The sequence below is a fragment of the Patagioenas fasciata genome (assembly GCF_037038585.1).
Source record: "Patagioenas fasciata isolate bPatFas1 chromosome 19 unlocalized genomic scaffold, bPatFas1.hap1 SUPER_19_unloc_1, whole genome shotgun sequence".
Classification (NCBI taxonomy): Eukaryota; Metazoa; Chordata; class Aves; order Columbiformes; family Columbidae; genus Patagioenas; species Patagioenas fasciata.
In genome coordinates, this window is record NW_027288507.1 from 2069428 (window position 1) to 2093044 (window position 23617).

At 48.3% G+C, this 23617-nt stretch overlaps 1 protein-coding gene across 3 annotated transcripts; it reads right to left on the minus strand.

Moving 5' to 3' along the window:
* Positions 1 to 616: 616 nt before the first annotated feature.
* LOC139826638 (S-adenosyl-L-methionine-dependent tRNA 4-demethylwyosine synthase TYW1-like) lies at positions 617 to 19840 on the minus strand. 3 transcript variants are annotated; one of them, XR_011736783.1, is made up of 7 exons: positions 19121 to 19840; positions 13255 to 13376; positions 12617 to 12701; positions 11635 to 11829; positions 10306 to 10480; positions 3559 to 6851; positions 2869 to 3415 (listed from the first exon to the last, which is right to left on the minus strand). XR_011736783.1 is itself a non-coding variant. In XM_071802990.1 (5 exons), exons 2-5 carry the CDS (start codon positions 13278 to 13280, stop codon positions 1632 to 1634), a joined length of 462 nt encoding a protein of 153 aa, XP_071659091.1. In that variant the 5' UTR covers positions 13281 to 13376; positions 19121 to 19840; the 3' UTR covers positions 617 to 1631. The 3 variants fall into 3 exon arrangements, 1 of the variants encoding a protein (XP_071659091.1); XR_011736782.1 differs by having other exon boundaries at positions 2869 to 6851; XM_071802990.1 differs by lacking the exons at positions 2869 to 3415; positions 3559 to 6851; positions 10306 to 10480 and adding an exon at positions 617 to 1787.
* Positions 19841 to 23617: the final 3777 nt, after the last annotated feature.

Below are 23617 nucleotides of genomic sequence, written 5' to 3' on the forward strand. Positions count from 1 at the left end.
CATTCTTCCCATCAGGACCTACCCGACCCAGCAGTACTTACAGTCCACTTTTCCCGTCGGGACCTTCGTGCACTCTGGATTACGGGTAAACTGCAGTATTCAGGGGGAGCGAGCTCCATTCTTTCCCTTCCGCTTTAATTTTGAATAATGTTGGTAGCTCTCCGCACAGCCGAGTCCAAGGGCCACTATTGAAGTGGGGCGCCTCCCTTGAACCTGAGGTAACACAGAGCTATCCAAGGTTATCATGTTGAGGTCGCCAATTGAAACAAATAACTTAGGCTTTTTCTATGGATAAACAACGTTTTATCCAATTCCTTAATTGTATTCCTTAAACACGTGTTCATTAGAGCAGAAGCAAAACAGCGCTGGGTGAGTGGGGGATTCGCTCCGGCCAACACGCGCACCTTTTAACAATAAGAAGTGTGCTTAAATACAGTAAGGTGTTACATATTCGTAATGACCCCAGGAACGCCTCTACAGATTGATAAGCTTTCACGCTTCTTATTAAAATAAGTCTCAGATAACCATTTCCACAGTCTCCTCCTTGACCCCTCCCTGTTACGCCTGCGCAGTGCCATGAAGATTGGGGAGCCCCGGAGTCAAAGATGGGTCCTCATGGAGCGATGATCAATGCTCGTTTTATTGCAATTCTGATTCTGTTCTACAGGGTTAGTCCAGGGTAGACGCGGCATATGACACATCATAACTAGCTACAAAGTAATGTTCACGCGGTACAGCAATAGCACATCTTTGTTCTACAAGACAGCATACCTTTGTTCTATAACCTCTTTTCGTGTTTTACTTCTTAATAAGTTTCTTTCTATTGATTACCCAAGGACAAATCCTTGCCGTCCGACACGTACGCTGGGTTGTGCAAGTGGGACTGGAAAAGTACTGAGTGCCCTGTTTCTTCAAGCATATTCTCTACAGTGTCACTTGGTGATTTTGAGGAGGGGTCTTTGGATGAAGGCTCCTTCAGCTTCGTCACAGTGAACCTTTTACCTGTGGCTCATTATGCTGAATTGGCTGGAACCCAAGCTGCCAAGTCGACTGAAATCAGAATGGCGCCCCCTTTTTGCTGTAAATCTTGGCTATCTCTTCTCCTCAAGGTTACAGCTGGTGCTGTGAAACTTCTTCTCTCGGCATTCAATGAGGTTCTGTTTATTTCCTTAACTGGTTACATACAGCTCTAAACTAGATATTCATTATGTGGCTTAAAGTGCTAGTTCGTTAGTAGGCCCTTGGAATGTGGTTGGGTAACCCTTAAAATGTTAGTTCCCTCTATCAATATAACTTCATAAACAAGTTTCATAACTTTTTGCATAGAACTTAACCACCTTTTCCTTTTTCCAGGTTCAGAGCCTGTGCCTCATTTGGTTATATCTGTAAACACTGAACATCTCCTCAGCAGGAATCACAGCTGCATTTCTCACAATCATGGGCAGCTCTGGTGCCCTTCACGCCAGAACCTGGGCCACATGTGGCAGCGATGGGGGGGCTGTAAGACCCTAAAGCCCATGGCAAGCACAGCTGAAGCTGCACGGCTGCCCTGGGCAGCTCTTGCTGCTCCCTGGGTGCTCCCCCACGGGATGCCCCCTCCCTCTGGGCTCCACGCTGCTATCGTGCTGCCCTCAGACCTGTGAGAAGATGAGCAAGTTTAAGGAGGCGCATTCCAGCCTGGCAGAGGACATGCGTGCAATGCAGGAGGCGCATTCCAGCCTGGTGGAGGACATCCGGGAGATCCAGGAGATGCTTGGCCTGGTGAGGACAGGGCTTCCCTCCAGGATCTGTGGGAGGAGATGAGCAAGTTTAAGGAGGTGCAGTCCGGCCCGGCAGAGGACATGCGGGCCATGCAGAAGGCGCGTTCTGGCATGGCAGAGGACATCCAGGAGATGAAGGAGACGGCTTGGCCTGGTGAATGTCCTCTGGTGCCCCGGGAGGGAGCTGGGCCCTCGTCCCCTCCCCACTTCTCTCCCTGTCAGCCTGTGCCCCTGCCCCACGGCCATCGGTGTCACCAGCATGAAGGGCAGCAGGAGGGAAGAGTGGGAAGGGTGTCCCAAGAGTTGCTAAGGCGCTTTTGAACTAGAGAGCCATCCAAACAGAACCATGGGCAGGGAAGGAGGGGAGATAAAGCTCTGCCCGTGCAATTCAGCCGCAGCACAGCCCTGGCCAGCGTCCCCCTGCCTCGTGCCCTGCTTCATTTGGGGTCCCAGGCCAGGGCGTTGGGAGCGGGGGCTCCCCTGAGAATCGCACTGGAAGAATTTTCTAGGTATTATTTCTAGGGTGGGGGGGAGCACACACTGCTGGGGAGGGCACTGGCCCTTGAGAGCCTCTAGATGGTCTTTTCTCCCCTCATTTTTTTAAAAATATATATCTAAAGTATAAAAATCCAGAGAGAAGGAGCAGCAGCACAGAGGTGGGCGCTGGGTGGGGGGGTTTCTTAATGCTCCCTCCCACCTGCATCGCTGCAGTGGGGCGGGAGAGCGAAGGGGAGACAAATAACAAAGCAATCAATGGCTGGAGGCAGCTGTCGGCACCCGGATCATGGCTATGGGGGCACCCTGGACTGGGGGCACACAGCCACTGGGGCCCCTGCCTCTGCATGTCCCAGACCCCTGATGAAGCCCCCAAAGTGCTCCCCTCCTCCGGCTCCTGAAATCAGCACGGCTTCTTGCACAGACCCCCGGGGCCCCCTCACCCGTCCTCCCTCCCTTGACACCCCCAGGGCCCAGGGGGATTTTACAAGGTGATGTCCCTCCTGTCACTGCCACTGCCACTCATGGCCCTTCCCAGGGGAGGGGGGAGCTGGGGGGGTTTTAGTCTTCAAATCAATCTTGCTTATAAAAAGAAAACAAAAAAACAACCAAGACAGGTTGAAGGTTCATTATTAATGCAAAAATAAGAAAAATAATTTAAAGAAACCCCCACTTTTTAAACCCCAGGTCCCCCACGCTCCGTACACAGCACAGGGACTGATCCACTCCCCAGCTCATGCGGTTCTGACTGGGCAGGCCGGGCTCCATTGATGGATCCTCTGGTGTTCACCAACCGGGTACAACTGCTCAAGGGAAACCCCATTGTTCAAGGTTCCACCACCCACTGTCCTTCATGTGTATTTTACAGCTCCATTTCCCAGAGGCTGGTGCCCGGCAGGGGCTGTGATCCACCCACGCAGTGCCACGCTCTGCCCCACGTGTCTGAGCTTGTTTCAGAAATGAGTCCCACTGTGAGACTCAGTTCTCTCTGGGTGCTGTGTCAGCACAGCCTTGCTGTCCACGGCCCAGGACAGTGCTCTGGGCAGTGGCATCGGGCACTGGGCATCTTTCAGCCATCCAGTGGTTACTTCCACCATTGTCAGCACGTGGTGTTTACCTTGGCAGGTTTGTGGGAGTGTGATCCAGTCAATCTGCCAGGCCTGCTCAGATGTGTATCGAAGCCACCACCCTCCATCCCACAGCAGCTTTAACCGTTTGTCTTGTTTAATTGCAGCACAACAGTGTCCGTAGTGAAGCCCACCCCTCGATCACGAGCCCGTGTACGTGTTGCAGCTCTGATGACCTGAGCCATCAGGGCTCACCGGGCTACCAACAGTTGCTACTTCGCATCCACCTCAGCCACTTCCATTTTAGCAGCGGCATCGCCCTGCTGGTTGTTTTCATGTTCCTCAGTGGCCACATTTTCTGGCCCATGAGCACCTGCGTGATGGACTTTTCCAAGCAGGCTCTCTAGCCTGGCAGCCAGAGAGGCTGTTTGAAAAAGATGGACTCACTTTGAAACTATTGTACCTCTGCAAGCAGAAACCACCCATTAACGCACCTCTTAGCACTTCAAAAGGGCACGACATAATTTAAAGTGATGAGGGTTAGACACCTCTCCCAGCGCACAAACAGCCCCCGGCCTCGGTCATTCGCAAGACAGCGACCCTGCAACACAAGGCGTTTTGCAGTCTGCGCTTCAGCAAGACGGAACCCGTAACTGCGGTGCAGTGCATATTTCAAGGGTGTTTTGGCGTTGATCTGTCAATGCCAAAGAGCACTCATGGTTGGTACCGACAATTTGAGGCAACAGGCTGTATCTGAGGGGAAGAGCACAGTGCAGCCACGCACTTGAGAAGAAAATGTGAGACGAGCTCAAGAGTTTTCCGCGGAACATGCACCAGTCCCCTCGTCCTGCCAGCCGAGAACTCGGTGATCCCTCATTTGACTGTCCAGTGTGTATTAAGGTGACATTCAATCGTGAGGCCACACGGGTTGAACTCAGACAGGCCGTTTGTGCAGGTGACAAAGCGTGCAGAATTTAGGGATGCGAAGTTACAGAACGTGGAGGACGGAGCTTCTGCCGCGTTTGATTTTTAGTGGTGAAGCGACGTTTCGTCCAAGTGGTCGTGCTGCCTGTCACAACGTGCACATACGATGATCGGAGAATCCACACGGAACAGTAGAGCACAGGCATAATTCTTCAGAAGTGAACGTCTCAAAACCCCCACACCAGAAAGATTTTTATTAGAGAAGTCTCACGATCGTAAGCCCGTATTTTATTAGAGACTTGTCCCAGCTGCCCGCAGAATATTTCATTTTTAGTAGAGATGCAGCGCATCCCCCTCCCCACTCCCCTGGGTATTATTTTTATCAGCTTTTGCTTTATCCCCTCCTATAATGGTTGCTCTGTTCCTTGAGCAATGCTTAGTGCTGTGGAGTCTTGGAAGAAACTTTGAGGGAAAATGCAGCACAGGTATAAAGTATCATTGACTCCAGTGATGTAGTGATTGACGTGGATACCTGCTGGGGACCAAGAAGGTGGGGAGATGCTGGTGGTGGTGACCACGAAAGGAGAAGAAGAACAATGAACATGAAAACTCAAGAAATGAGACTTCCCTGAACCACAGGTGAGATCCCAGAGGAGGAGAGTTGAAGGGCAAAGGAGTTCAGGACAACTGGCAGTTTTTCAAACCCTATTCAGTGCAAACAGTGCCAATAATAAAGCGAAGATCGCAAGCGTAACAAGAAACCAATCTGGCAGAATCACAGGCTCTTCTGCACCCTTGTGATCCTCCAGCTGAAAATAAAAGGAAAAGCACAAGAAGACAGGGTCATAATCAGAAAGGTCAAGGCAGAAAATCAGATAAAACTAACAAAGGACATCCAAAAGGGCTAACAAGGAAGAGCCCAGACAGGAGTAGGGAGAGGACAGGTCAGAGATATTTAATCTAAATGCAATGTTTTCACTTGGATGGTTAAACCCACACACATACACACCCGGCTGAGCCGCTCACCAGGGTCCGCACCCATCTCACCCCACCGACCACCTTCACATTTCCTCCTAGAAAAGCCTCAGGTTGTTACAGTGCTGGCAGAGCAGCACAGAAAGGCACCAAGACTTCATTTTTACCCTTCACAGGGGCATGAATTAGGTGTATTCTCTCATGTCCTGTCCCTCACCCCATCTAGAGGGTTATTTCAAGAGCTCCTGGAAGACAGGCAGGCCCAAAGGTCAAGAAACCAGCAAATAATCTAATCGGAAGGAAACAAGGAAGCTTGGGTCACAATGTATTAATTCTGGAAACAAAAAATAAGCAGATTGAAACACTGGGAGAAGAGATTATTAACTCAGCAGAACAAGGACTGGTGGCTGGAGACGGACAGAGACTCTGAACTTTCAGGCTCAGGTCCTGAGTTTCACAAACCTGCAGTGTCCACTCCTTTAATATCATAAAATTTATATTTCCCTGAAGAATTTAGGCCCTTGAGTCAAGTTACTTAATGAGAAGAAACTTTTGTTTTAATCTATGTTTTCAGTTTCTTCTTAATTTTTTTTTAAAAGACCTCTTTAATTAGCCCTCCTGTTACTCATCTCTTCATTTTGCAGGGCTTACTGTGATTGCTGGCTTTTGGCCACACACTTATTCAGCTCATCTGAACAGAACTTCAGCTGTTGCCTGTAAGTTAGAGCTGGACATCCAAGTACAGGTATAAACACCAGAAAGTTACAGAAGAAGAAATATGAACCAATTTCTTTACAGGATATCTCACTCTGTCTGGTTTGCCGCCTCCTCAGACGCAAAAATAATAAACCCTATTAATTTAAGTCTTATTTAGCTGTTCCATCTCTCTGCAATAATTGATTGGGCTTTAGACACTCAGCCAGAAAACACAATCAAATCAGGTTTGCCTGGTGACTGCGCCATAGCAGTGCCAGAAACCCCCAGTCCCCACACTTGCTCTAATTGACTAAAACATTTGGTCACTCGCACATTTCTATACAGACAATTAAGCTAAAGAGACACTACAAACGCAGCAAGACCAGCTGAGAGCAATAATGGATCTTTTCAGTCTATTTTTCTAGGGAGAATTATGACTTAGCGATGTTGCAGTAACTAAAGCGGGTTTTGTCTCCCCTTTGCTCTGGATGCAGCAGCCTCAGGAGCTCAACGCTGCACAATCGCTGCCTTGCAGGGAACCACACCAACGAATTATCTGCTTTTCCTGCCCTCCAAAAAAGCTGCCACGTGCTAAATCTGCATCTGTTTGGCATCTATCAGGGCTGTAGCACTTCCAGGAATGAGGGGGAAGGGCTCCAGTGCAGAGTCAAGCCACATTTTTTACAAATACCCCCAATTTTCTGAGTCTGTTTGGATGCTGGCTCCGCACGTGCCGGCTGGCACGGGGCCAAAATGTGTCAGTCACAACCAGGCAAACACAACGATACCCAGTTCCCAGGAAAGTGGCTGAACTGCAGCATTTCTTGCCAAAGTGATGCACAGAGAACAAACAGGCTCCTCGGACTCTTCCTCAGAGATCTTGGGGGAGCTGCAGCGGTCGGAAACATTGGCAGAATCTACAAGTGTCAAAAGCCTAAAAGAAGAGATCCAGAAAAAGAAAAAGAATTGCAGCCGCCTTATCTGCAACTTTGTGCACACGAGACAAGAACGGTGAGGCATGACATTTGTATTAAAAACATTTTGCCAACAGTAGATCCAGACTATCACTTCATACGTCTCCAATGGCACAGGTGGTACCTGCTAATAGAAGGTAACGTTTATCCTACCCAGTCACTGGTCCCTGCAGTTCTACATTCAGTCTTGCGTGACTAAGAATCTGCAAACGTGGTTTAAAGCAGAAAGCGTACAGCTAGTCCTGGCTGGAGGATTAGTAAGCTGTGCTGACATGCAACCAGTAGAGAGGAGCGTGGGTATGGAATTCCTGTCTCCCTGCACCAAATCAAATGACCAGCACAGCTCACAGCCACACAGAGGCTGTAACACCCCAACCACAGGGTCTAAAAAAGAAAAAACAAGCAGAGAAAGCTTCAGTTCTGCTTTACATCAAGCTTAAGGTGTGCATGATGTGAGACTTGAGATGAGTGTCAAAATTAACCTTTAAGTCTTCCTCCTCAGTAGAGATCTGAGAAGACAGGCAGCTGCAGTGCATATGGAAAATCCAGCAGCTGAAAACCCATTTCACCTGCAGCAGGTCAATAGTCATAGAATCATTTTGGTTGGAAAAGCCCCTCAAGATCAGGGAGTCCAACCATAACCCACGCCTGGCACTGCCCCATGTCCCTGAGAACCTCATTTAAACACCTTTTAAACCCCTCCAGGGATGGTGACTCCAGCACTGCCCTGGGCAGCCTGCTCCAATGCCCCACAGCCCTTTGGGGAAGAAATTGTTCCCCACATCCAACCTCAGCCTCCCCGGTGCAACTTGAGGCCGTTTCCTCTGCTCCTGGCGCTTGTTCCTGGGGAGCAGAGCCCGACCCCCCTGGCTCCAAGCTCCTTTCAGGCAGTTCAGAGATCAGAAGGTCTCCCCTCAGCTCCTGTTCTCCAGCTGAACCCCCCAGGTCCCTCGTGAAGTGGTTTGGGATGGAAGGGACCTTAAAAATCACCTAGTGTCCACCCCCCAGCCATGGGCAGGGACACCTTCCACTGGACCAGGTTGCTGAGCATCCCAACATGGCAAAAAGTCCAGAAGAAAACCCAAAGACACCTTCCGGCACAGATCTCTACACCACCAAAAACTCATTGCAAGAAAAGGCTTGGAAAGCATACACAAAAAGGCATAATTACAAAGGAATGAAGTAGAGCAGTGGTTGAAAAATGCCCAGAAGTCACAAGAAAGACTCAGCCATCCTCCTCCAAAAATGCAGCCACCATGAGCTCGGTTATAGCCCATCTGATGTCACACTGTGCTTCACAAACTCCTCAACGACCTCCAGAGGGCTTTTCTTCTGAGGAGGGAAATACACAGCTGGCAAATCAGTGTGGGTCTACCAAGCAACCTCCACAAAAGCCCTGGGGTTGGAAGCAATGATTGTCTGTTAAAGCTGAAACATTTCGGTGCAGAAAAGGGAGCTTCACAGCAGGAGATGTTTACAGGGGGAAAAAACGTCCCAGTTTCCCGCTGTTTTACAGGAGTGTGCCGGAGCTGAAGGTCAGACACAGCGGCAAATCCATCACCACCGACTTCAGGAGCATTGGCTGGAACACAATTGCTGCACTTGAGCCACCACCCAAAAGAATGTTCTGACTAAAGCGAGAAAATGTCACTGTTGGTGAAAGGAACCTGTTCAAATTATTTCAGCGTTTTATACCAGAATAGAAGTGGAATCCGGGCAGCGGAATTTTTCAGTTTGCCCAAGTGCGACAGGAGAAAACTCCAGTTTCATTCCTAGGGCTGCTCAGTCTTTGAGAAACCCTTGAAAGGCCACCAAGAGCTATTCTTTAGGCTTCCTCTTTCCCTTAAAAGAAAAGAAAGCGCTGTTGAAAAGTATAAAAGGCTTGAGATTTGTGGAAGGGTTTGCTTCCGTGAACTGAAAGCAGGAGTGAGAACATGAGAGGGGATATTACAGGGCTCTACTTGACACGCAAAAATACTGCAGTCGCAAAATGGATGGAAAGCTTGGTCTTTCCGTGATGCTGCTTCAGATCCTTCTCGTCATACAGGAAACTAAGAACACCTTGGACATTTTTAACACGTAGTAAAAGCCTGCTAAGGTCAGTGAAAAATGCAGCTGCTTCAGCAGGCAAGCCAAGCCGAACCTGGTGTCAAGAAAACGGGACTGGCAGAGTTCAGGGCTGGGAATGCCAGGAGCTGTAAGAAATACCAACCTCAACAGCTGAGCAGAAAAGAGCTAACAAATTGTTAGGATCTGGCTTTTTGCCTAAACCCAGATGCCCATTTTAATCCAAGAGCCCCTTCTGCTTTGCAGCAGGGGACAACAGGAATAACAAAAATTTCCAATACATAAGCGCATAATTTCTTGTCAAACTAAGCCTATGATGGGGTGTCGAACATTTTCACCGGAGGCCACAGCAGCCCCGCAGTTGCATTCAAAGGGCCGAATGTAATTTGAGGATTTGGCCCACAGGGCTTGTGTTTGTTATGTGCATCGTGCTCCTTTATCGCCGACTCTGTCTCGTAACACAAAAGACATACTGGCTTTTCCTCCCTGAAACACAAACACGTATTTGCTTTCCCATCTATCAATAAATCGCCTTCCTTCCGCATCAATCTTCCTCTTACTTGACATTCTGGGATTCAAATTGCTCCACCAAAGACGGTAAGATGTGTCACCTAAGTAAAAGATCTAGATGATACTTTCACCTCCATCAACTAGTACTGAAGAAAAACCAAAATCCTGGACCTTTCACAATAAGCCCCGTGGTAAGTCAGAACGCTTGCTGAGCCTGTCGCAAAACATCTGCCATGAAGATCTCACATTGGTGACCTCCACTAGTGGCAACCACGGCAAACCGTGTCTTACGGAAGTGAGGCCATGGGTATCGACCACACGGCAGCTCATCCCATTTCAATCCCTCCCCCAAATCTACCTGCAAGTTCTTGAGAGCTCCTCTCACCCAGGTGAGATGGAGAAGAGACATCCGTCCCTCAGCCCAAGTAGATTCACTAATTCCTACATTGGCTTCGCCATCCCAGGCTGCTCCCTTGAATTCTTGAATTAGATTCTGGAGGAACTGTTACTCTTTTAGCAACTAATTTGAATGAAAAAAACCTATTGCTATAATAAAAGCATTCTGAAACTAATAGACACTGGCAGATCATCTTCTCAGGCCATTTTGTCCATTAACAGCAGCTGTGTCACGCACCTGTGCTGTTAGATTGCCCACAGAAGAATTCGGAAGACCTATGAAGATGTCACATATTTCCTTATTTGGAGAACAGAATCTACAATGATTATTGAAGTGTATCACCACTATCCATATAAAATAAATGAGAGATACTCCATAGATAGTGTGAGGACATCACTATCATCTGTATCACACTTGACTGATGAGTTCTCTGCCCTTACCTGAAGGTACAGAACAATCCTAAGAAAACAGAACTAACCAGCCACCTCCAAAAACCATCTTCCAACTGCTCTTGGACACTGCACCCAAGAAAAAGACCAGCAAGACAAAATCCCCTCAAAGGGTCCCCACGGGGAGGTTGGGAAGACACAAGAGCGCACGCAGTTCACGTTTGGGCTGCAAAGCAAGCAGAAAAGAAAAATCCAAATAAAACCACAGGATGGGACTCGAGAACAGGTTGTGTCACAGAAGAACCAGTTTCCCGGTCCCAGCTCCCCTGCCAGGGCCAGAGCAACGGGACCCTGGGCTTTCCCCTCACACCCATCTACTCTCCCCACGAAAGGACATCTGGGTTCCTCCAGCGCCCACCACAGCCCAGCCTCATATCCAGCTATCGCTCCCAATAAATCATTTGGCAAATCAAGGAGCGGTTAAAACTAACGATGGTGAACAACCCACCAGAGCACAGGTCTGTGCTGACTTTACAGCAGCAGGGAAGTCTAAAAGACAATCAATATTTTTGTACCCATAAAATAAGAGGACACTGAAGGAATATCTGTGGAGTCACACTGGGGGTTTGTTTGGGGTTTTTGCTGCTCTTGTTTTTAGTTTGGGTTTTTTTTTTGGTTGTTTTGTTTGTTTGGGCCCATTTTGGTTTTGGTTGAGTGCCTTTTTTTCCCCCAGTCATCTTTCCTATGAGAACAGCAGCTTGAGCCTCCCTCTAAGGCTGAAGAAAGATTTAAATGTACTTCCTGGGAAAAAGAAAACCACACAAAAAACCCACCACCCAAACTTTGAGCCCAGCAGGAACTGTTTCAAGCAGCTACAAGCAACTGCAGAAACAAATAAGAACGTGTTAGGCTGTACCTACTAATCACCACAGGAGACACTAATATGAAAAGTGCTTCTATCTGCATTTTAGTTCCTGACACCTACCTGAACAGATTAAATTACTAAAGCGTTCACACAGCAAAATGGAAGCACTGCAAATAGAACCCAGCCAAATACCTGAACCATCAGCCTCTCTCCAGCTCTGTGTTGCTTGCAGGCACTTAGTTTGTGCTGTATTTGTATTTTTATGCAAGACTGAACACTGATGGAAAGGGAATCAGCATTTTCTCAGGCTGCAAGATTGGCTAACAACCTCCTTTCCCATTTCAAGGGGCAGCACACTTGCTTCAAAACTGCACTGCCTGTGCCCTAAACCCAGTCCACACAAAGGCTGCAAATCTCACACAAGCTACCAGTTACCATTCAGTTTTGGAGCATTTTGGGAAGCTCAGCCTTTCAGCGGAGCAGAAACTTCAGAAAGGTGCAGAGCAGATACTTACAGTGTTGTAATGATCGACATAAACCGCATTTCCCAAGCCAAACACAGCGTATCTCAGGCCTTTCAGATACGTTTTCCCAAAGCGAAAGTCACGCGCTGCCTCTTCTAACCCCTTGCAGAACCACGCTGCACTCTCGGTTGGCTGCCCGTCAGTGTACGTAGCTACCAAGAACACACAAACGTTCCTGCCGGTTGTCTAATAATATCAAGAGAATAGAAGAGATCGGTGCATTTCTCAGAACGCTTCCCATTAGTAAGACAACTGGAACACATGGGGAGTTGGAAGAAGTTAAAAGATGAGGTTTTTTCTAAGTGGGATTTTGGTGTGGGATGCTGCAGGTGATAACCCCAACAGTGGCGAACGGCCATCCCCCCTGCAGAGACGCCTTAAATTAGCCAGGAGAGATCAAACTGTCTGTCTGCTGCTTCACAGAGGTGGTACAAGAGAACAGAACATCTCCCTTCCCCACCCCAATCAACAGCTTCTTGAGCAGACTCTTGCAGCAATCAAGTTTCTCACTGATTCAAAAAAACAACTATCAATATTCACAGAAGAAAAATGCCTCAAGGATTACTCCATCTAAATATGACCAGCAAGGAGTTTTTAGCTTATGAGCCTGTGAAGGCTGCAAATTGTCACCATCTGCTTGTTCTGGCTTTGAACCCTTCCCTGGGGATACAGAGACAGAACAGAGGGACCTGGTGCAACCGCTCTCACTGAACTCACACCTGAGTTACAGAACCAGCTCATACCAAGTCACTGTCACCACCAAAATACTCTAGGCAATCCTCTCCTAGGAATATTCAAAATTTAGGTGTTTTCTGCTGAGGGTTGATGGGCTACACTTATACAGAAGGGAAGCGATTTTTAACACACAGCATTGGGAATTTCCAGAATAATAGGAGAGAAATACAAGGGGAAAAGAGTCTTCGCAACACAAGGAAAAGCTTTTCTTTATTAGTCATATTTATAAGGTACTTACCTCCTCTGGATCATAATCTCCCATGCTGATGACTTCCACAGGCAAACAAAGTGAAATAACGGCTTCAGCCAGACCTCTGGCAAACCTCCAAAAAAAAAAGAAAAAGAGGAATTTATCAATTGCTTCAACCCAAGCATGGTAGCGACCAAACAACCCCCACACGCCCAGTCACAAGACACCTCCCACAACAGAAAGAACAAAGACATCCGAGAACTGGACACTGGACCTAGAATTCCTCATGTTAAGAAAAAAAAAAATCAAGTATATTGGCTGCAAGAAGAGAGTGACATGAATTTTAATGACTAATGATTTCACATTTACACACACCATTTTTTTCAAAAGCACCTAAACCAGTACTTGTCTCTGAGAAGACCCGCTCGCAACTACGGGTACGGCAAGAGTAAACTTTAAACTTCATCATCAATGTCTCTACTGCATGCGCCATTTAAAGCAAGTAGAAAAAAAATGTTATTTTTACATAATTTTAAGTTATCTTTCATGTTGGGCAATGACTTCTCATGAGCTAATGAACTTTCTGATGTTTACACTGTGCAATACTTCTAAGGCAAGCAACAGACTTGAGTCTCAATATTTCAAATTACTTCATGTAGGTGGGGAAAAAAAAAAGTAACTGATACCTTTGCTGTGCCAGTCTGAGACCCATAGAAAATCTTTACTTTGCCTCCAGGGTGGCTGATCCATTTACGAGTTTGTCTTCTATTCCTTCAGAAGAAGCTGGATTCCCATTGGATTTTTCACCCTAAGAAACAAGCACCACTTCTCATTCAATCCCTTTTCAAAGTGATGTTAACCCCATTCTCCCAAAACCACTTAAAACACCTATCCTGTGAACAGACTCTCAGCACTAATTAAATGAGGCTATCAAAGCATTTTAGCTTCTCACACCCAGAGAAAGACACAACCACGTCTCTGAACTAGGCCACGCTCCAATAAACTCAGGTCACACGCAGCCGGATCCAGCTGAACGCAGGAACCTCCCAACTCGCGCAGCAGAACTTTGCTCACCTGCGCAAGGAGCTTTTACCATCCTGAACAGCCTAATCCCACTCCCGTCCTAAAACCAGCCCAACCTCATCAGTAACATCAACGGAAAGAGGAACCCGAGAACTCCAGCACAAGTAGAGTGATTGATTTGCAGTGACAGAGCAACCCAGGCTGACACGATCTCTCAGTAACGACGGGAGAAGCGTTCAGCAGAGAGCTGCTCCAACATCAGAGCAACGAGGGCACCGAGTCACCCACAAACATGAGACCGTCCAGGCTGCGGATTATAACCCTCAGGTGCACTGAACTGTAAGGAACGTTCAAGGAAGAAACGTTGTTTTCACAAAACTGGGGAGCTGGCACCTGACCCCCGCGAGGGAAGGGACCGAGACACATCAGACTGTGAATCCTGAATGTAAAACAAAATCTCTTCAAACTAATCCCAGAATGCAAACTGACACCTGTATTTACAAGTTAATCTAGAGGGAAGGACGGCCAAAGAGCCAGGAACCCATTTTTAAATAGATCAATAAGGGAAAGGGTGTTGTTCGGATTAGATGAATGAAATACGTAAACTGAGGCAGGTGTCGGGTGCTCTGTAAACCCTGAAGAACCGACCAGTGGGCAACAGGGGAGGGAAATTGCACCCAGGGTTTGGGGGGATATAAACGGGGGCTTTTTGCCCTATTATGCGTGCCTGCCTTTAGGGAGAACACCCGGTCTTGCAAAATCATTAACAAAATGTGCTTTGCTGAGAGATCCTGCCTGGGCCTGTTCTATTGGCAAGGTGATCGTTTCCTACACGACCACACCTGGGCTCCGCAGTGACCCACGGGGGGGCCCACAGTGGGGCAGCACGTGTCACTGCACCAGTGGGGACCGTCACCCGGCAGCCACTCGCCTCCACACGCAGATTTCGGGGCCTTCTTGGACAAAAGCACTTCCATCTTCCCTTGCCTTCTTTCTGGTTTTGGTGGTGAGGAACTGAACGATGATCCAAATGCTGATCCCAATGATACAGGGAATTGACCTTCTCCCCTGGAGAAGTTGTAGAAACTGAGGGCAACAGAAAGTAGAAATTTGGAAAGGTTGTTAGATGAAGCTTGGAGAGTATTCAGTAACAGGGACAAGGAAGATTCTTGAAAGGATAAGTAAGTAAGGAACTGAAGAGGTTGGAAGGCTTTGAAAGCCTTTAGAGAGAGGTCAGTATATATGTTGGGAAAATGAACGTTGGGGAAGGTACAGAGGAAGTAGGCAGAGAGAGAAACAGACAGTAGCAAGTTTTGAAAAAGACTGATGGGAACCTGGAATGAACAGAAACAAGTGGAATTTTTGGTGGATTGACAACAAGTAACAATTACATAGTAGGTAAAGGGAGTCACTGGCCAAAGTGAACGGGCATATTTTTGTGAACCTTTGAAATACAAATTGGGTAAACAAGTAGGTATTGATAAATTTCTATATATGTCCAATTCCTTCCAACCTTTTTGGGAGAAGGAATTTGGCCAGTAATAGAGAAATTAATACAAGTCAGGTTATAAACAGAATAATAAAGGACCTCTACCCAGTGGTAGCAAACACCTTTCTGACTGTATTAACTCTAATTTGATTTGGCTTACTGTTTTAGATTTGAAAGATGCCTTTTTGCCTCTCTCTCCGTGAAGCCAGCCAGACAATATTTATGTAAAACCCAGCTCACCTGGATGGTGTTGCCACAAGGATTTAAAAACAGCCCAACAGTACTAGGAAATCAGCTCGCTAAAGATCTTGAATCTTGGGAAGCCCCATCTGATGAAGGACAGATGCAACAATATGTGGATGATCGCTACCAGGACACAGAAGACATGCATAACCTGAACTGTAAGCTTGTTGAACTTTGGGGGCTCCAAGGATACCAGGTATCACAGAAGACAGCCCAGATGATACAGCAACTCATGAGTAACTCATTTGGGCTATGAAATCAGCGTAGGGCAGAGGACCCTGGGCCAGGCTCGAAAGGAGGCCGTATGCCAAACATCAAAGCCTCAAACTGTAAAAGAATTACGGACCCTTCTTGGGCATGACAGAGTGGTGCCGGTTGTGGATTTATAATTATGGATTGTTTGTCAAGCCACTGTATGTGCCAGCAGCCACAGATCAGGAACACCTGCAATGGAATAAAGGAGCTACACGAGCCTTTGAAGAACTTGGTAAGGCTTTGACAGCGCCTGCTCTAGGACTCCCAGGTGTGAGTAAACCATTTTTTCTATTCTCTCACGAGAAGCAGGGAATAGCCTTGGGTACACTGGCACAGGATCTTGGCCCGTACCGACGAGCAGCGGCCTATTTCTCCAGACAATCAGATGCAACTGCAAAAGGGTGGCCGGGATGCCCGCGGGCAGTTGCTGCAGCGGTACTGAACATACAGGAGGCCCGGAAATTTACCACGGGTCAGAAAATGGTTGTGCTGGTATCCCACACGGTGCCTACAGTTCTAAAAGAAAAAGGGGGACGTTGGCTTTCCCCACAAAGATTTCTCAAATATCAAGCTAAATCATCCTCACTAACACTGTCAAGCCAGCTTCTTTCCTCAGTGACAACATTGGAAAACCAGTTCATCATAATTGCCTGGAAACCATTGAAACAACATAATCCAGCCAAGCAGATCTAAAGGACATAGGATTATGGAGAACACTGAGAACTGCCTTACGGACGAAAGCAGCAATATCCTGAACGGTGAAAGGCACGCTGGTTATGCTATAACTACTAGCCATGAAGTGATGGAATCTGGGCCTCTGTCTGAAAGTACTTCAGCACAAAAGGCTGAAGTATATACTATATATACTATATATATATATATATAATGTAGTATATACTACATAATCGCCCTTACCTGTGCTCTGGAACTAGCCGAAGGTAAAACTGTGAACGTTTATATGGACTCTAAGTATGCTTTCAGGGTCGTGCACGGAACAATTTGGAAAGAAGAAGGACTCTTGAACTCTCAAGGCACACATATCAAACGTGCAGGAGAAATATCGGCAGCTCAACTTCCTAAGAAGGTGGCAATCATGCATATCCAGGCCCACCAGAAAGCGAGCTCGGAATTGGAAAAAAGGAAATGAGCTGGTGGACAGGGAGGCAAAACTGGTGCCTAAGCAAAAGGTAAAAGTGTAAAGTGCCCTAGTCCCCGACGGGCAGGTTATTTTAGAAGGTAAGCCAGAATATACTAAGGAAGACCAGAAACTTAGTATAGATTTAGAGGAATCATATCATGAGGAAGGGTGGGCTCACGCCCCACAAGAGAAAACTTATTGTTACCTCCTATTTAGTTTGCCCTTTAGTAGCAGAAACATTATACGAACATTTGATCAAAAATAGTAACTACAAATTGGTACACTACTGTAAGACAGGTGACACAGCAACGCGCTCTTTGCCTCCAGACTAATCCTAAGAATATACCTAAGCTAGAAATGGGTCAAATTGGGAAAGGAAACGGACCTGGGCAATAATGGTAAATTGATTTTTCGGAACTCCCAAGAAAAGGGGGGTGCTGATATTGCTTGGTACTAACTGATACCTTTTCAGGTTGGCCAGAAGCACTCCCTACCAGAACAGCAAAAGCTCGGGAGGTAACTAAAACATGAGCACAAGAAACAATACCAAGGCTTGGTGTTCCAGCTGATATATCCTCTGATAAAGGGCCACATTTTAAATCAAAAATTGTACAGCAAATCAGTCAGCACTTGAGAATAGACTGGCAACTACATACACCTTATCATTCTTCCTCCAGTGGCCAGGTAGAAAGAAAAAAAAAAAGATGAAGTGAGTCATCTAATTGAACAACAAATTGTAAATCTGGGGCAGGAGGCAAATTTGGCTTGGTCTCAATCTTCACCTTTGTCCCTCTTGCATATGAACAAGGACAAGGGCAAAGAAGGGTTAAATCCTTTTGAAATCCTGGATGGGAGACCCTATAGTGTACAGAAGGGGATGTCTGCACAGGAAGGGGATGAAATTATGACTTTTTATATGGTTATATTGCGTAAACAACTTAACAAAATTGGGAAGAGTGTTTGGAACTTGGAGTAGGGGTCTGGATGGGCCAGTACATAACATCCAATTGGGCGATTATGTGTCTGTGAAGTCTCTTGCAGAAAAGGACTTTGGAATCACAACAGGAAGCCCATTTCAAGTCCTCCTGGCATCCTTCACTGCTACCAAGATTAAAGAACGGAATGCCCGAATCCATCATTCTAGAGTGAAGAAAGTCTGCAAAGCACCACGAAGGGTAACCCAGGCGCAACCTGGAAAATGCCGTTTCTTACGGTCACAACCCTAGCACACGGATGGGACGAAAATTGCCATGAGCAAGATCTGAATAAAACCATGGGGGAACGCTTTAAATTGGTGCTTTGGAATCAAAACCATCAGAGTGTATATATTACATTGCCCACTTCCGCAGAAGAAAGCTTTACATTTGTAGTAATTAACCAAAACCTTTCTGAAATTCTATCAAAGAAATTAGGTTATGTCCACCCTGACATGTTTTGGTCCTTCTGGACCTTCTGGGTAACCTTTTGGTCCCTTTGGTCCTTCTGGGTGACCAACCCAAATGGCACTTCCTACCTCAGCAAGAAGAAACCCGAAAGAGAAGACAAATGCTACAGCTGCAGTGAGCGGGGTCACCACGCCAAAGAACGCAAGCTCCCGTCGCAGCCCAGAAGATGCCATTCCTGCCGGAGCACCAGCCACATGGCTGTCAGCTGCCCCCAAAGAGCTCAGCAGCGCAGAAGACAAACACCAGGAGCCTGACTTTTGCATTAACATTAAAAATCTGTTGAAGGATAGAGATGGGTTTTCTCAGGTAGAAGTAGCCTTCTTACCTGCGGCCAGAGAAAACATAGACAATCATCACATTAGTAAAAGAATTTACTAACCTCTTAGCAAAGGGGGGAATGATACAGGGAACTGACAATTAACTAATTAACACTTGACACTTAAGGAACTAACCCTACCCCACATCACTAAAGACACTTAGAGAGCTAACCCTTTAACCCACATCACTATTGCCTAGCCTTGTTTAACTCTGTGTAACTTATTGTACGAAAAACAGGACTTCACTGACGCCTTGCAAAGATCACAATCCTCGGGTGCATCCTTGGGTGAACTAGATTACAGAAACTTGGACACAGTTTTAACCAACTCAACAGTCTGAGACACAACCAACTCATCACACTGGACCAAAGGTGATCGGGTACAGAGAAGAGGACCCGGGGTCACGATCACTGCGCAGCTGCAACCAGGAGGAGCCGGAGACTCTGGAAATGGTCTCCTGAACTCATTGCAATAAGAACCGCCTTCTCGGGGACAGGTTATGAATATGTACAGGTGTTCCTAAAACTTCCGTGAATATGTAACGCTTTACTGCATTTAACCAAGCTCACAGCTACTGTAATTTTACACACGTATTAGGTGAAATGATTCCCCGTGTGTCCGGCATCGTACCTAAATACATACCTTCCTTATAACCTCAAGGGTTGTAAGGTCATTCCACGCCTCACCAACAGCAACAACAGAATAAACGTAAAGTCTGTGCAGCCATAAGGACACCAGGGAAGTATAGAAGAAGTTCCACGTATCCATTGAGACATCTAGATCTGGAATAAATAACAGATTTAGCAAAAGCAGATTCCTACAGGATGAATTCAGTGTAAGCACACAAGAAAAATAATCATACAGGTTCTGTTCTAAGGAAAGGCAGAAAATACTTTTGTGCTGTGCAAGTGCCTGAAAGTAAAGAGTCCTTGCAAAACGTTCGCTGGCCTTAGTTTTGCGCGGACCTGACACAGGCAGATCTCTGGAGCTAAAAAGCTCCATGTCAGGGGAGAAATCACTGCCACAGAGGCTGCTGCCGAACACAGCCCTTGCTTGTGTACATGAGACACCACACTGGTTACAACAACAGCTTCGACCCAGAGTTTCAAGGCCAGACTGAAACCTGGAAACCTTCAAAGTACTTTTTCAGAATTCTATCATGTGGGTGACGGTTGGTTCAGAACAACCCACACTGTTCTGAACCAACTTAAAAATTCAGGGTACATAACGCTGCAGCCAGGAGTGCACCTGTGCAGTCACCGACACTACCTAGCTCAGAAAAAAAAAAAAAAGCATTTAAGAGTTTAAATAAGGTTTGTTTGCAACACTGATGGACTGAGGAACGCAGATGACACCCTCCTGCTGTTATCCAGTCCTCTTGGATCTTGTTTCTGCAGACGTGAGACGAGCTCAGAAACCGAGCATTTCCAAGAGGCTGGAAGCTTTGCTAACTTATTTTTCCCCCGGGCTGTTACTAATGCTAAAAAAGCTTCTTTCCCCCTCACCCCTCCACAATTAATACTGAACCCCAAAAAAGAAAAGAGCCGAGGGGCTCCCAGGCCCGTTCAGCAGCTCATCCTGTGCCTCCAGCACGACTGGTTTATGTGGGCAGCCCACAGGGGTGGGTTTTACCCCTCCAGGGGGCTCCAGAAACCTGCAGCAGCCCAAGTACCCCACACCCTGTGCCCACCCCAGCACGCGCCATCCTGCACCCCCAGCCCATCCCTCCCGTGTTCACCCACCCCTCTAACCCCCCATACAAACCCCTCACACTGACCCCCACATCCCACACCCCAGTAACTGCCTCAGAACCACCCCCCCCAGTTATTACCCCTTCACATACCCCCAGATATCACCCCCCCCCACACACACACACATTTTCCCGCCCCGTGGTTATTACCCTTCCCCCCTCACACACACACACTCCCAGTTATTACCCCCCCACACACACACTCTCCCCACCTCAACATCATTACACCCCCAGTTATCACCCCCCACCCTACAGCTATCACCCACCCCCCCATGGCTATTATTCACACACACAGTTATTGCCCCCTCCATAGTTATTACCCACACCCACCCCTCACAGCCCCCCCAGTTATTACCCCCACACACTTCTCCCCTCCCCACAATTATTGCCCCCAAGGGTTATTACTCTTCCCTCCCTCACACCCCCCGCCCCCCAGCCCAGTTATTACCTTCACGCACAGTTATTACCCCACACACACCCCCCCGGGGTTATCACTCACACACACACAGTCATCACCAACACCGTTATTGTCCCTCTCACAGTTACTACCCCTCGCATCCCCCCAGTTATTACCCCCACATGCACAGCTATTACCCCCACACACACCCATGCACTCCCCCCTCAGGGTTATTGCTTCGCCCCGTTATTACCCCCACACACCCTACGGTTCCCACTCACACCTCCCCAAGTCATTACCCCCGACCCCGCCGCTATCAACCCCCCATACCCACCCTCCTCTCATGGTCATTACTCCGCCCCGTTATTACCACTGGCCCTCAGAGTTATTTAGCCCAAACCCTACGGTCACCCCCCACAGTCCTCACAGGTTCACGCCCCTCACGGTTATTCCTCCCCCCATACACCGCAAGCTCCCCAGACCCCCGCCCCTTCCGGCCACCGTTTCCCGCCGGACGGTTCTTGCTGGCGCTCCTGGGGGCGGTGGCCACCAATGGGAAGGCAGCGTGAGGCGGCCCCTCGGCCGTGGCGCAGCGGCGGCCGCCGCCGTGTCCGTCTTCACCCCCACCAACCAGAGGGAAAGCGCCGGGAGGCGCTTCGGGATCGCCTGTTACCGCAACAAGGCCATGGGATGGCGCAGCGGAGCGTGAGTGCCGGCCCGGGGCCTGCCCGAGGGCGGGAGGGAGGCGTGTGGGGCGCAGGCCCGTGTGGGGCGCAGGCCCGTGTGGGGCCCGGCTGGGGGGGGCTTGTGTGGACCTCCCTTGGACACTCTGAAGAGCAGAGGGGCCCTGCAGAGGGACCGGGACAAATTGCAGAGCTGGGCAATCACCAAGCACATGAAGTTCAACAAAAGCAAGTGCCGGATCCTGCACCTGAGCCAACCCCGGCTGTACAGGCAGACTGGGGGACGAGCTGCTGGAGAGCAGCTCCATGGAGAGGGATCGGGGGTTCTGGTGGACGGCAAGTTGAACGTGAGCCACCGGTGTCCCTGGAGCCAAGAGGGCCCCGTGTCCTGGTGCACCCAGCACAGCACGGCCAGGCGGGCAGGGGGGGATTGTCCCGCTCTACTCTGCGCTGGGGCGGCCTCACCTGGAGCATCCACTGTGTGCAAGGCTGGGGACACAGGAGAAAAGGAGACAAAGCTACTGCAGCGTGTCCAGAGGAGGCTGCTAAGGTGGTGAAGGTTTGGAGGGGAAGCCGGATGAGCAGCAGCTGAAGTCCCTGGGTTTGTTCAGCTGGAGCAGAGCAGACTGAGGGCAGAGCTCATGGGCTGCAGGTTCCTCAGCAGGAGCAGGAGGGGCAGGGCTGAGCTCTTCTCTGTGACAGTGACAGAGCCCGGGGAATGGCAGAAGATGTGCCAGGGAGGGTCAGTGGGACATGAGGAAAAGGTTCTTCACCCAGAGGTGCTGGACACTGAACAGGCTCCCAGGGAGGTGTCACGGCCCCAAGCCTGGCAGTGTTCAAGGAGAGACTGGACAATGTCCTCAGGCACACGAGGTGACCTGTGGGGTGTCCTGTGCAGGGACGGGAGTTGGATTCCATGATCCTGGTGGCACTGGGGGAGCTGGGAAGGCTCCTTTCAAGCCAAACTATTCTGTGATCCATGTAGGTGCCTTCCAAGTCAGCACATTCTGTGATTCTATGACCCAGTTTTGTGGGGCAGCCCCGTGTGGGCACCCAGCTGTGGCAGGGGAGAGGCCCAGGTGGGGCCTGGCTGTGGAGCCGGGGAGCTTTTGTGGTACGCGGCTCTCCAGCCCAGGAAGGTGGTGGGATCTGTGTGAATCCGGGTACGCGGAGCGCCCTTGGGCACAGGGCAGTGCCCTGCGCTTTCCTGGGGAGTTACATCTCAGGAGTAGAAGTTTCCAGGCTCGTTGGCAGCACAGGTTGTTCCTCCTTGCTAAAAACTCATGTTCTTTTTTATATTGTTGACTTCACAAATTTTCTAACCGTGCCCTAATCTCTAGGGAGAAAGATTTTGATGAGGTCCTGCAGACACACAGAGTGTTTGTCAACATTTTCAAAGGCCAGGTGGCAAAGAAAGATGATCTTGTTAAAGCATTTGTGACGGATGACCAAACAGAAATCTGTAAGATGGTAGGTTTCAACCACTTTGCGGTTAGCAGCTTTATAAAAGCTTGGAGAAGACTTTCCCCTCCAGGGCTGGTGACTCCAGCACTGCCCTGGGCAGCCTGTTCCAATGCCCCACAGCCCTTTGGGGAAGAAATTGTTCCAAGATCCAACCTCAGCCTCCCCTGGGGCAACTTGAGGCCGTTTCCTCTGCTCCTGGCGCTTGTTCCTGGGGAGCAGAGCCCGACCCCCCCTGGCTCCAAGCTCCTTTCAGGCAGTTCAGAGATCAGAAGGTCTCCCTCAGCTCCTGTTCTCCAGCTGAACCCCCCAGGTCCCTCAGCTGCTCCCATCGCACTTGTGCTCCAAGTCTTGAATATTTTATATGTATTTAGCTGAAAAGAGTTCTGAATACTCTGTAGAATATACAGCTTTTATACACTGATGTCTGTGGACACAGAAAAAAAAAAGAATTACCAGTGCTGAAGAGTTTCTCACCTAAGGTATATTTTTAAGGATGCAGGGGATGCAAAGGGGACAGTTGCTCACTTGGGGAAGTCCAATGAAATGTTAAGAACAGATCTAATTTCTTAGTCCTTCTTGGTAGGATATGAACTGTGGGCTTGTTGTGAATTCAAGGAAATCTGCGCATCTTTTTTTGTAGTTTTTCTGTGGTGAGTTTTTTCTTTGAAGTCTCTCCGTGCTGTCTGTCATAATGACATACATTATTAATACTGTTATTTTTTTATCCACTTCACATCTGACCAAACCATTCAAGCAATTGTTAAATTTAACAGAGTTACTAGATTTTTCACTCTGTAGTCAAACCCATGACATTTATTAACTGGGTTTTTTTAGTTACTTACTGT